Below are 13,097 nucleotides of genomic sequence, written 5' to 3' on the forward strand. Positions count from 1 at the left end.
TCTGATTCTAGGCAAACTAGATTCTTAATTGTGGAAAAATGCAGAGAAGTGCTAATTGAGTAACCAGAATACACTAGAATGAACATCATAAGATGTTTAGGTTTTCTTGTCTGCTAGTTGATATGTGAGAGATTCTAAAAGACATATTTGCCATATACGCTATTTATACAATAATAATGTTAATGATAATAATAGTAGTAAATGGACTAGTCTTCCCTGAGGCCCTCAACAGTAAACAAATAAAAAAAATCAATAATACATATTTTTAAATAATACACGCTAACATAGTCACACAAAAACATCAACTCTGTTTCTGAGTAAACATCATCTTAATCTGTTTTTAAAAAAAAATGGCAGTTTTTGGAATTTCTTATAATTGTTGGTAGGTTGTTCCACAGAGTTGGACCAGAGTAATTAAACCATTTTTGATAGAGTTGAGTTTTCATTCTAGGAATAGATAAGCTACACTTGATTGTGTTTCCTAATGAGTAAGAGTTGTTATCAGATATATACTTTACTCTTCTTAGAGAGATAAGATGGAGCTTCATTTTTTATACTTTTAAAAATAAGAACACATTTGTGATATAGCATCCTGTTTTCAACCCTCAAATATTCTAATTTTTTGAACAAGGGCGCAAATGGTGCAAGAAAATCTGTATCAAGGATTAGTCTTCCAGCCCTTTTTGCAGCTTAAAAATGCGTCTCAGATTTTCCAGTCTACAGTTTCCCCAAATGACTATATGCAATGATCCATAAGTGGTAAAATATAATCTGAATAAAAAAGTTTCCATCAATCAAGATTTACACATTTCTTTATCTTAGATAGGAGATAAATGCGACTGAATATTTTAGACATACATCTTCTATCTGCTTTGACCAGCATAATTGAGGATCTATCATAACATTTAGTAACTTCTCACAATTGTAGTTTTAATGTGAATAATATTACAGTTTATTGTAAATGATGGAGCTTCACTTTGTGACAAAATTTTCTATCTAGTTCCAATTAACATACATTTTGTTTTAGCACAGTTTATAAACATCTTATTACTTTCGCACCATTTTCCTATTTTCATTAGGTCTTGATGTATTTTAGGTTTTATTTTGATTATATCTTTTCCAGATAAATGAATTGTTGAGTTTTCTGCATAAAGATCAGTTTTACATTTTTAAGTGGAAGGTCATTTATGTACAAAATAATCAAAAGAGGACCAATAATTGATTCTTGAGGTACACCATACTCCACTGGGAGGTTTTTTGTTACTTAACATTCCCTATTTGAAATTGCTGGGTTCTATTTTCCAAATAAGATTCAAAAAAAGTTTATACTGTTTTTGTCAAGGCCATATATGTCTGGCATGAATGACCAGGTCTAAAAACCTAATTGAGCAGGATGGAATAATTCAAATTTAGAGAGATAATCATAAGGATGGGAGTGAACATGGCGCTGAAAAGTTTTAAGATAGTTAAAATCGGTCTATAATTTGTTAAAAGAGCACGATCACAAGCTTTGAAAAGTGGTGTCACTTTGGTGTCAAAAGATTTATACTAGCTCATGTAAAAAAATAAGTAAATCGGGGAAAGCATATAAGTAGAAGTTTTCATAAAAAAAATCAGACAGGGGATAATTCACGCAAAACGCACCGAGCTCACTTTTATTTCTAGTACAAAAACAGTTACTGATCATATATAACCAGTCTTAGTTTGTTTATTTGGTTGATGCAATAATATATAAAGATTGGATGTGAACTTGGCACTTTTCCAGTGTTATTGTTCTTGATTTTGCGTAATGTGGTTGATTTTAATGGGCGATAAATGTATTTCTCAACGATACAGATATAAATATGGTCAATCGTTACGTAACAAATAGTATACGTAGTTTGAAAAGGCATCGTTTGTTGTGTTTTTTTTTTACCATGAACCAGTTTAATATTGGCAGTGTATAAATTTTATGAGGATTGGTAATTAATTGAGTGACCAGAGTTTACTAGAATAAATTAAAAGGATAAAATATATCTTATGTCTTGTATCCATGTTGTAATTTGTAAGAAACTACAACACAAAATGGCGACATAAGCTTCGCCGTAATACAATTTAAGATTGAATTTTTATGATTTTTGTACGACCTCTTCGGTCATATCTTTAACTGGTAACTTATCGATCAGCAGTGGTGTTGTTTCATAAATGTTTTTAACAATCTTAATGTAATTGCTTTATTTACCCTGAGCGAAAAAACGGAAGTAATAGTTCCTGTTATTAAGAACAATTCAAACACATTAATTTGTTTCCTCTAAAGATCGGATTTCCTTTTCTCGTAATAACATTTTATCAGTCGCTTAAGGAATGAAAATCTTATTAAACAACAAACATAGGAAATTACAGTACCGAGTTTCATTCCTCAGGCCAAGATGAAAATACGGCATGTACTAAACAATGCTGTGAGCTCGCAGTGAAAAATGTGAAGTATGTATTAAAAGACTTCAAACAAATACCTTGATATGATTTTAAATATGAAAGAAGATGAATTATTTTACTTTCTTAAATTGATTAAGAGGAAGGGTTAAATAAAGATGTTTTAATGGATATGTTCAAAGCCTTTGACGTTCACAAAAACAGTTTGAACTTGGATTAATTTAATACATTACATTTTCAACTATACTGTATCTATCTTAGTCATTTAACCTTTGTGTTGACCTGTATACACTTAATGAATGCTATTCAATCATAAGTGCGCGCGCTTAATCTAGGGCATATACTCATACAACATAGAAACTAAAATTAAATATATTTTCAGATGTGCTAGAAAGATGTCCTTGGGTTTTTCTTTTAATGGTACTTGTTTTCTTAATGATTTGTGATGCTTAAAGAAAAAAAAAATTTCCTAAATACATCCCTTTTTTTCAAATAAATTTGTCGATCTTGTCTATAAATTCTGTTGTGATAAAGAGACCATCGAAAAAAGTCCGAAAATGATATCTTTAACATTATCATGATTTAGCATTTTACAGAATGTGTGAACAGCATATCAATTTAACAGTATGGGTGTGCTGACAGGGTGGTAGTTTATTTCTTTGGTTTGTTTAGTTGCATGGTACACAAATTCATTCGAAAATAAATTAAAACCGCGATAATAATTCATTATATTTAAACCTCAGTACACATTTCTTTTTCCTCTTTCTTCATTTTTTCCAAAATATTGACCTGTACCAGTCTCCATGTCGCCATTCTAAATTCAGGAAACATACAAAAGTACAATAATCCTTTCAGTGCAAAATTCAAAGAATATATTTCATTCATTAATTGTAACCAGTCTCTCTCTTTATGTGTAGTATTTTGTCCTCCATTCAAAAGAGTAAGCCTCGTTTTCAAAGCATCATGTGGAAGACAAATCAAAAGAATTATCATACAAAAGACAATTATCTTAAAAGTCAAGCGTCTTCTTGTACTAAAGAATTTAGGGTTAAATCCAACAAGATATTGAGGCTTTTCTTTTATACTCTGGTAATCGTTTGACTGCCGTCTTATTACAACGGACGCTGAACTGAATCCACGTATATCCCTTCTTGCTTTAGTAGGACCTATTGCCCATTTGACTAATGCAGAAACAATTAAACATAATGTTGCGAGAATGGGTACAATGAAAGAAAACGCAGTATCGATTTTACGAAGAATATCGATGTCTTCAACGTTTTCTGGAATAACGTAGCACATTTTTATGCCATTGAGCTCAATTACCGCACTAGTCCAAGTCAGATACAAATGGCAAACGATAGCAAATAATGAAATGACAATCAAGGCACATTTAGTGCGGAATGGATTGCAGTACTTTTTTGATTTATCAGGTCGGTACAGCACATAGTTTCGTTCACATAACAACATTACCAAAATCCACCATTCTAAGAAATTTGCAAGAAAAGATAAATAGTAAAAGATCTGACATACTCCAGCTATCACATATACATTGTAAGCTTTAGCAGACGCCCACGGCACCATTTTAGCAACTAGGTAAGTTGTATCTACCACCGAAAATGCCATGAAATATACAAATGGCGTTACTTTAAGTAGTTCCGTTTTAGAAATGATTGTTGCAGATAGTATATTTAGAACCACACCGATGGTAAATACTGTAGGTAGACCGTACTGATTCAAATTATTCAGCATTCGACCAAATGCATCGTCAGATGCCCTAGGGAAATCATAATCATAATAGGTATCATTCCTGCTTTCATTCAGAAACAAATGCCCAACAAATGTAAACTGTGAGTTGTTAATCATTATCTATTGTGCGTCAATGTATCTAGAAGAGAAAAAAATATTAGTATTAATATGAATGAGAGTATCTAATACAAAACCTGCCGATAGAGCAGATATTTGAAAAAAAATAAACCTGGTTTAGAAATCGTCTTTCCAGCAAAGGAAAACGGTAATTAACCAACCATGTATACATCAGAGTATTTAATACATTGTAAAGCCATTGATAGTGTGATAAGCAGATTTAATAACGTAATTTACACTGATGCACATTTTTCTGATTATATTTTACCAATGTAAATTTTTGTTTTGGCCACAACTCTTGCATGTTTATACTCTCCAATTACACAGTAAGACATGCTTCTCTCCAAACGTATTCCAAATTTCCCGCTTTCCAATGTTAATTCATCATTTTATACAATATCAACACTATAATTCAATATAGAATATGCATTTCGTTTGTCAATAAATATTTGTACATATATTATCATCTAGAAAGTTTGTAAAGTGAAAAGTCTAAAGGGTCGATTGTGTTTTCTTCTTCTGTTGAATAAAATGTGGAATGTTATTCAAGTGTCCGTCCCTGTAAGAATCAGACAGTCAGTGAAATATAGTATGCAAGAAAAACATCATTGTGAGAGGAGTGTACATGTGATTTGACTATTTGCACTATCAGAATCAATGAAAAAAGGACAAGATTCACCATATCATTTTGGTAAATTGAATAATAATTTTATTGAAATACACTGTAAATGAACATTTTAAAGGCAGATAACTCTAACAAAAACCTCCTTCTTAGATCTAACATTCTATGGAAAGAGATTTGAGCGAATCCAGAAAGGCAGAGATTAAATTATAGCCTTTTTAAATACAGAAAGCCTCCTTGAGTGAAATTATCAGATAGTTGGGATGAAGAAAGTGAAGAAAGTATTTAACATATTTGATACTGCGCAATTATTTGCTTTGAACGATTTTCGGTATTTCCATATTTAGTTCTAACTAGCAATACGTGTCGGTTGGATCGGATGCAATGCGTGGTCTAAACTATAGTATTTGAATGCAGGGTGAATTGAGACATCTATAGGCTTTCCTTGACCACCAATGTATTGATTACCAAGCTTAAGAAGTTAACACAACAACTGGTTAGATTGTGTATTAAAGAGATCTTTTATAAATGTTGCAATCTCCTTCCGTTAACTAATTGCCTTCGTTCCAACATAAATATAGGATAGCTATACGTTGCAGTTACAAATGAATTGTCTGGCATGACGGTTTCAGGTTTGTTTATCGGGAGTAATAAATAATTAAGCAATCTTACAACATATCAAACATTTGTATTTGAACAGCAAAAATGCAGAAGACTAGACTTCATTACCGTCCTTTTTGATTTGTGCACTTGTAATGATAAAAATCATGGCAAGTTGCGAAAACAAATTACATAATTCTCTATAGATTATTTTACGATATCCAGTCAAGTCGCATCAGAAATAATGAAAAAAGCAATTATGACAAAAATGTGGTGTAAGCTGAACAAGTTTTTTTTTTAGAAGTGGAAAGACATTAAAAAATCAATTGTTACATGTAGTTCATACTCCTAAGTATAACTGACAAAAACAAATCAAAACCTTCAAAAATCATGTTTTCATTATAATATAATGAATGACTGGTTTAAATATCTTGCAAACTCGAAACTAAATTTTAACAAATAGCATACGATACAATTTTCCGCACTCCTGCTATAAAATTATCCCTTTTTTGCAGTTATTGTCCAGAAAACGATGTTACATATAAAACAAAAAACAAACTAATGAAATCTAGCCAATTGTTGAAAGGATTAGACGAAAGAAAAACCCAGGTGGATATAAACGGGACTGGAAAAAAAGGTGTTTTAAATGTATTATTTTCTGACCTAGTCAACAAAAATTGACATTAGTTCATATTGATACTATCGAGGTAATATAAAACCTTTCGTAATCATTCTTTAGAAATTAAAACCACAGAAGTAGTGTGGTTTTATTTGCATTAAATTCAATATAATCATTATTTTTTTTCTGTCATCTTTCTATATAAAGACAGTCACTATTGAATGTACAAAATATCGAATGTTAAGACACATACCATGTGGAAATGAGAACAACACTATTATTACTCCCCCGCCATGATTGTACCTTCATCGAATAAACCGTTTGCACTTTGAATGAATTTTTAACACAATTACGCAACCCCCTCTTTTTCCCCGCAATTATTTTTCCTGAATCGAATAAACAGTTTGTATTTTAATTGCAGCACTAATAATGAACAAAAATATTTTGAATTCTTTGTGATTTCAAGTAAGTTCAAGATAGATTTGACACTGACAGTAAGAAAAGTGTAATTCATCCACAATTTTTCTATGGTCCTTTTTAACATCAACATACCGATGATACCTCCATTGTTTTTCAATTGTTCATAAAATTGCTAACGGTAGAGAAAATTTGTCTTTGCAAATCACATCTTCCTTTGATTTATTACTTCAATCAAAATAGGAAGCTGTTTTATTACTGAAACGAGTCATGGGCTTATTTAAATAAATCAAATTATTTCGCTATCTTTAATACTTAGTCGGCGAGTATAAGGAAAAGGCTAACTGTGGTTATGGTAATACTGGTTTATAATGAATAAGCCTATTTATGTTTTCTTTGCTTGATTGTAATTTTGTCCTTTGCTGACTAATTTAATTTCACAAGACCCTAACGGAGCTGATAAAAAAGGAAGGAAACTTCGGTTTTTACGGCAGCTTCCCTAGCGATGCACCTGCTTCAGCCTCCTAGATTTAGTGGAATCGTGGTGGGTAATTAACCATATTTTCTACATGTGATCTGTAATGTGTTCTATAGTTTAAACATTATGATTTATATCATGATTTTGTTGTGTGGATATGCATCATTTTATCAATATGTCACTTTTCCAAGGGACACTGAGGGACATCAGACCCACACAGTGGACACATAATATTTTTAAAATCAGAATCATGTACATATCACATGTAATAAATCGTACAGAAGCATATCAATACAGTTATGATTTTTTAAAACAAAACGACAGGAATATTTAGGAATATGTAAATAAAAATAAAAATGCTTTATTTTGTTTTGTCATATATTTTTGTTTTGTGTTGTGTGAAAAAAAGTACTGACATCCGCACGTTTTCCTTTTGAAGTATACAGTTTAATTCACATCTAACATCATGCGTAGTGCAATATTCTTTTTGAAAGAGTAATCGAGGAATCCAAGGTTATAGTGGTAATCAAACGAATGTAATCCAGGAACAAAGACTAGACATAGAAAACAGACATACACAACAAAGAACATAGAGTAACTAAAATCATACATACAAAGTAACAAAAGCAAAGGAACAACTCCGACTAAATACTGGGAGCATGGACCAGGTGCACCGGAAGGGTAAGCGTGAAAGCGTCGCATAATTATTTATTGGATAGAATTTATATACTGTAAAGCAATACATTTTAAGTGCCTATTTTAATATGAAGACAACACAGTCTTTAAAAGTTTCATTATGAAGATGAAAACTGTTTGGTTTGACGAATTTTGACCTGATTTCAACTCACAATTATTTACGCAAAAATGAGAGTTCATTTAATTCAATATTTATATGATAGGGCAACAAATAAACACTATAAAACAATTGCATGCACAGACATATTCGTTGTATTTCCTAGCTGTGATCTTTCTAATGGTAGTATATTTAATGAGATATGTTCTTTCAAAGAGTTTGGTTACATATCAAGTATCATCTGTAACATATAAGAGAAAAAAAATAACTTCACTCGTTCCAAATTGCCTTTCCTTTAGGCTTCGTGGAAAGCAATTTTCTGTGACTTAATTGGAAGAAAGATATTTGTAGAAATATGTAGTTTAATTACAACAGAAGAACGAGTTCTTTTCCAAAGCAGATGATACCATATCCTTTCTTAAAACCGTACTTTGGATATTATTTGCTTCATCATTACATCATATGTCATAATCAATCTAGCAAAAAGTAGCAAGAAATTCATTGAAATATGTTGTTTGCATTATCAGCAATTCACTTGCATTTCTTTATCGTGAAAAGAGAGTTATGAAATATAATATAGCAAACTACCACTGCATTATACAATTATAGATTATTATCAATGATATAGAGCAGACGTATAGTCATAAACGTCATAGATCTTCTCTTATAATAACGCAGTTACGCTTTATATAGTATTTGAATGAGACCTGCACTTTCGTTATAGTTCTTCATTAACAATTATACCTTGGTAACGCAAATAAACGCTGAAAGGGAACCAGTTAATAATGAAAAAGGAAAAAAAAGATGAATGCCAACAAAATTTTATTTTATAACCTGCAACATCGACGCGTGTTTCTCGTCTTTGAGTTTTACTTCATTTTATTCCGAATTGTTTTGTTAATTAAGTTTGTCGTTGTCTTTTGCGAGTCATTTTATATATAACAGTTATAATGTGCATAATGGACATTTTTGAAGATGTGTTAACTCTTGCATTCACAGTGCCTCGATAAGAAGCCATGTTTTAATTAATATAGACATAATCTAGAAAAAAAATAAGTCATTGTATTCGAAATATCTAATCAATTATGCGTAAGTAAAGAGCAATCAGAACTACATTTACACTAAAATATAATGTGGTTAAATATAAACAATACAGGGGAAGATAATAACAACAACAAAAATCAAAATGGAATGATACGGAAACATATTTTAACCTTACCCAAATAACACTTTCCTAAATTTAATGCCTTTACAAATGTAGTTGTACCGTTGTGACATACTTCGTTTGATTTATTTCTTTTTCAGATTGAACATATTGTATTCATCTTGTCTTGAAGGTTCCTGATTACCGTACCTATATTCAGTGAAAGGAGTTTACAGAGGAGAAGTCTCACTTTTAATACTGGTAACTTCCCATTTTTGCTGCGCGAGATAACCTTATCTTTAGATCTATATAAAACAAAATATTATTTAGATTTCCTGACAAATATAACGCAATGAAGAATTTGCCTGCTTTTTTTATGACCACAAAATCATCTTTATACCGGTTAAAATTTACTTTCGTCTAAAAGGGCGCATCATCCCATTGCATGAAAAACGTGTTGATTATTTTGTATTAGTGACGAATCCGTTGTGCTAGTCTCATCGAAAATTGTTTGATTACAAATGATATAAGCTATAATTGAGCATCTCCTAATGAAGTTGCTTGCGTAATCCAATTACAAGTTCATGATTTAGTAATAAATGTTCTTCTTTCAAGAATTAAATATTATTTCAATCAATATTGTCGTTTTGAAACATCTAATTGACGTGAATCGATACATTAAACAAGTCCAGGTCATTTAATTGAAACTTATTTTACTTTCAACAACTAATGCCAATTTGACACGTTATTTAACATACACTATTTAAATGGATAGGATGCATGCATGCAATTAACAAGTTTTTCTTCATTCATGCATTTGAAAGTAATAGGTATCAAAGAAAGTTTGTTAATTTCTGACGCTATTGCGTCACATTATGCCAGATATAAAGGCATGATACAGTTCAAAGCTGTTCAAGAATAGTCAGTGGGGCCATGGTTCGAGTATAAATCATAAAGTATGCCAGGGATAAAGACTCGACAAGGAAAATTGAAAAAGAAACTATCTAAAATAACACATACAATGAATCAAAAGTAAATGAGCAATCCGGACTCCACTAAAACCTTGGATGATGGAACAGATGTTGCGATAGGGTAGATGGAACAGAAACCAATCATCAAATGCGATGGAATTGACACAGAAAATATACATTGGGAGTAAAAGCGGTAAATACATAAATAATTATGAAGCATAAAATACAAATTTCCACCACAACATCAATATTTGAAATTTATTAGAAACATTTTGACGTGAGAGATCAAAATAAGTCAAAAGAGAACAATATTTTATCACCTAAAAGTAGAATAAGCAAGCACTATATAGTCATATGATAAGTCATATTTTCAGTCCGATTCTAGGGTAAAAATGAATAAACATATAGACCAAAAATCCACAGCGTTAGCATGGTGTGAACATGAACACTTGACACATGATAAAATAATTCTTTTTTATAGTTTTGTCAATTGTTAATAAGATAATTGAGTAGAAGGAGTCAATAGCCAAACATGATCATAAGTGTCAATAAATACCAAGGAGTGGTGAGTGCACATAACTAGTTCCGGGTAGAAATCAGGTTTGCAAGCGTTTTTGAGTGAGTGACGTCAGGTAAAATTAACCTAACAGTTAATTAGTGTTAAAGTTATATAAGGTCAAATGGTGAACTAGATAAATCAATTTTACATCAAAATATTTTTAGATTTCCTTAAGAAAATGAAGCAATGAAGAATTTGCCTGCTTTTGTTATGACCACAAAATCTTCTTTATACCGGTTAAAATTTACTTTCGTCATCCCATTGCATGAAAAACGTGTTGATTTGTTTTGTTTTAGTGACAGGTTTGCAAGCGGTTTTGAGTGGCACGATGATTCTTTTTAGGTTTATATCATTATACAAATTATAAAGAATTTCTCAATGATTTATTGGTATTTTTTCCCTATTTAATATTAACATTTTGTGGTTAACGGATTGATATTACAAATTATCAGTGACGTCAGGTAAAACTAACCTAACAGTTGATAAGTGTTAAAGTTAGATAAGGTATAATGAACTAGATAAATCAATTTAACATCAAAATTTATTGCAAGCTGTCTGAATAAGGTATTTCGTATTTTACCATTTCTTTTAATTTCCCAGTTTTAGATGTGAAATTGCATATTTATTTACTCCGATAATTTCAGCTTTTGGAACAATTGTCGATTTTTATTTATCCATATCAAGTTGATAAAACCGACTTCTATAAAACCGATGTTCGATTAATATAAATGTACAAGTGGTTACCAATAGAGCCTCGAATTAATAGATATTTGCATTTCGTTTTGCATTTTTGTCCATGTAAAATCATTAAGTTAAACAAGGGAAACAACAAAATTACCGATGTCTAATCCAATCCCTAAAATGGAACATTTCAAACGCAATTGTGGATTATATGTAGGTATTACAGCGCGCTAAACTTCTTCCATTACGGCGTGATTATGCCGGTGGTACTTACATAGCATTTTCATGCTATTTCGTCATAAACGGTACATCAACGGTCACATCAACACAAAGAAAAATGTACAGAAAAACAATCATTACTGATTATTGTTGAAAAAAACTGAGTATCTTTCAACCGAGTACCGATATCTGGAAGAATTTGGAAGAGACCTTTTGATACGCATTTTCTCATACCTTTGATTTAGGAGTCTGTTATACACAGATATTTATGGCGTTAAAGGAAATCAGGGTAACTAGTATTTTTTTCTAGCGTAGCGAATGAAAGAATATGCAATTTTAGACTTAGCATTCTCAATATCTACATTTTATTATCATTTATATTTTATATATTAACATCAAAGTCTTAGTTTAGGTATAGTAATCACAGCAAAACACTCCTCTGTCATTGATTGTGTCAAATATCATTATTGCACAACATCTACATGCTGTTATGTCCTTAAATAAACCAATTTTGGTCCTGATTACAAAAAAGGCAAAAAGTGGAACAATCATGATAATTACTATTACATAGTTAACAAATTATATTAATATAAACTGTTCACTTTTTTACAATTACTCACGAAATTAATAAAATCATAAAATATCCATATGATATATATCAATAGAAAACACCATTCGTCATATTTGCAAGTCGAAAGGACAATATAGTGTATTAAATGACCTCACTTCCAAACATGTTTAAGTCATGAGGTTTTGATGTGATCTTGAATCAGAAAACGAAGTAAAGAAATCTACTTACTTAGTTTTAATTGCTGCTTGATATCTCCATATGCAATAAAGTATCATCATCCATGCCCTTATAAGGCTTTATAATCCTGGAAAAATTACGCGATAACTAGTTACTTCAAATAACATATGATCAATACCCAAAACCATATTAAATCTGTTCCAATCATTCGGACTCCAACTACTTCTTGTAATATTAAGGAAATGGATTTCCTTTACATCAAACTGTTTCGAGATTTAATTAGATTTCATTTCTTTGTTTTGGAAGTTGTAATAAATCCATGGCGTATCTTCGTTATATCACTTCTTTTTTTATTGGGCAATATGTGACGTCTAGGACATTTATGGAAATGAAAAAACCGTAACGTGTGCGTCCTTTTCGTAATGTTCGTGATCTAGTTGGTTGAATGGGTGTAAAATGGATTTAGTCTGTATCAATTTTCTTGTCAGTTTCAATGGTCAAGCCCAAGATTTACATTCACTACATAACATGAAAATATAAAAATAGGAGAAGTAGTTTGATTGCCAAGGAGACAGTTACATTGTCCAGCCAATATAAAGTTTCTCATACAGGTCACTACACGGTCTCCAATTATGAACAAAACCCAAAGCTAGCTGTAAAAGCCCCCCCCCCCAAAAAAAAAAAAAAAAAAAAAAGGATGTGAAACTATTCATAGAAGACGAAAATCGACCTAATCTATAGAAACAAACGTAAAACGAATAACAATAAACATAAAAAAAAATCTGGACTGCATATTCCTGGCTTTAAAATATGTGGCCGGGTAAAACATGTCTATGAGAGTTCACCCCTTCCTTAACTTAGAACAGTGGTGGAAAAATAAAAGAATAAAACGAATTGTACAAATCTATTGAATTCAGATTTAACCCTTCGAGATTTATGAATGCAGTTCCTTACAAATAATACGTTTCAGT

At 31.2% G+C, this 13,097-nt stretch overlaps 1 protein-coding gene across 1 annotated transcript; it reads right to left on the bottom strand.

The window, feature by feature from the left end:
* Window positions 1-2,810: 2,810 nt before the first annotated feature.
* LOC148613917 (uncharacterized) lies at window positions 2,811-12,300 on the bottom strand. The gene is made up of 2 exons (XM_088586135.1): window positions 12,178-12,300; window positions 2,811-4,297 (listed from the first exon to the last, which is right to left on the bottom strand). Exon 2 carries the CDS (start codon window positions 4,273-4,275, stop codon window positions 3,145-3,147), a length of 1,131 nt encoding a protein of 376 aa, XP_088442261.1. The 5' UTR covers window positions 4,276-4,297; window positions 12,178-12,300; the 3' UTR covers window positions 2,811-3,144.
* Window positions 12,301-13,097: the final 797 nt, after the last annotated feature.

The sequence above is a fragment of the Perna viridis genome, chromosome 6, assembly GCF_037379345.1.
Source record: "Perna viridis isolate PV_CMFRI_1.1 ecotype Kerala chromosome 6, ASM3737934v1, whole genome shotgun sequence".
Lineage (NCBI taxonomy): Eukaryota > Metazoa > Mollusca > Bivalvia > Mytilida > Mytilidae > Perna > Perna viridis.

Coding starts and splice junctions, on each gene's coding strand:
- LOC148613917 (XM_088586135.1), bottom strand. CDS start 4,275: ATGATTAACAACTCACAGTTTACATTTGTTGGGCATTTGTTTCTGAAT.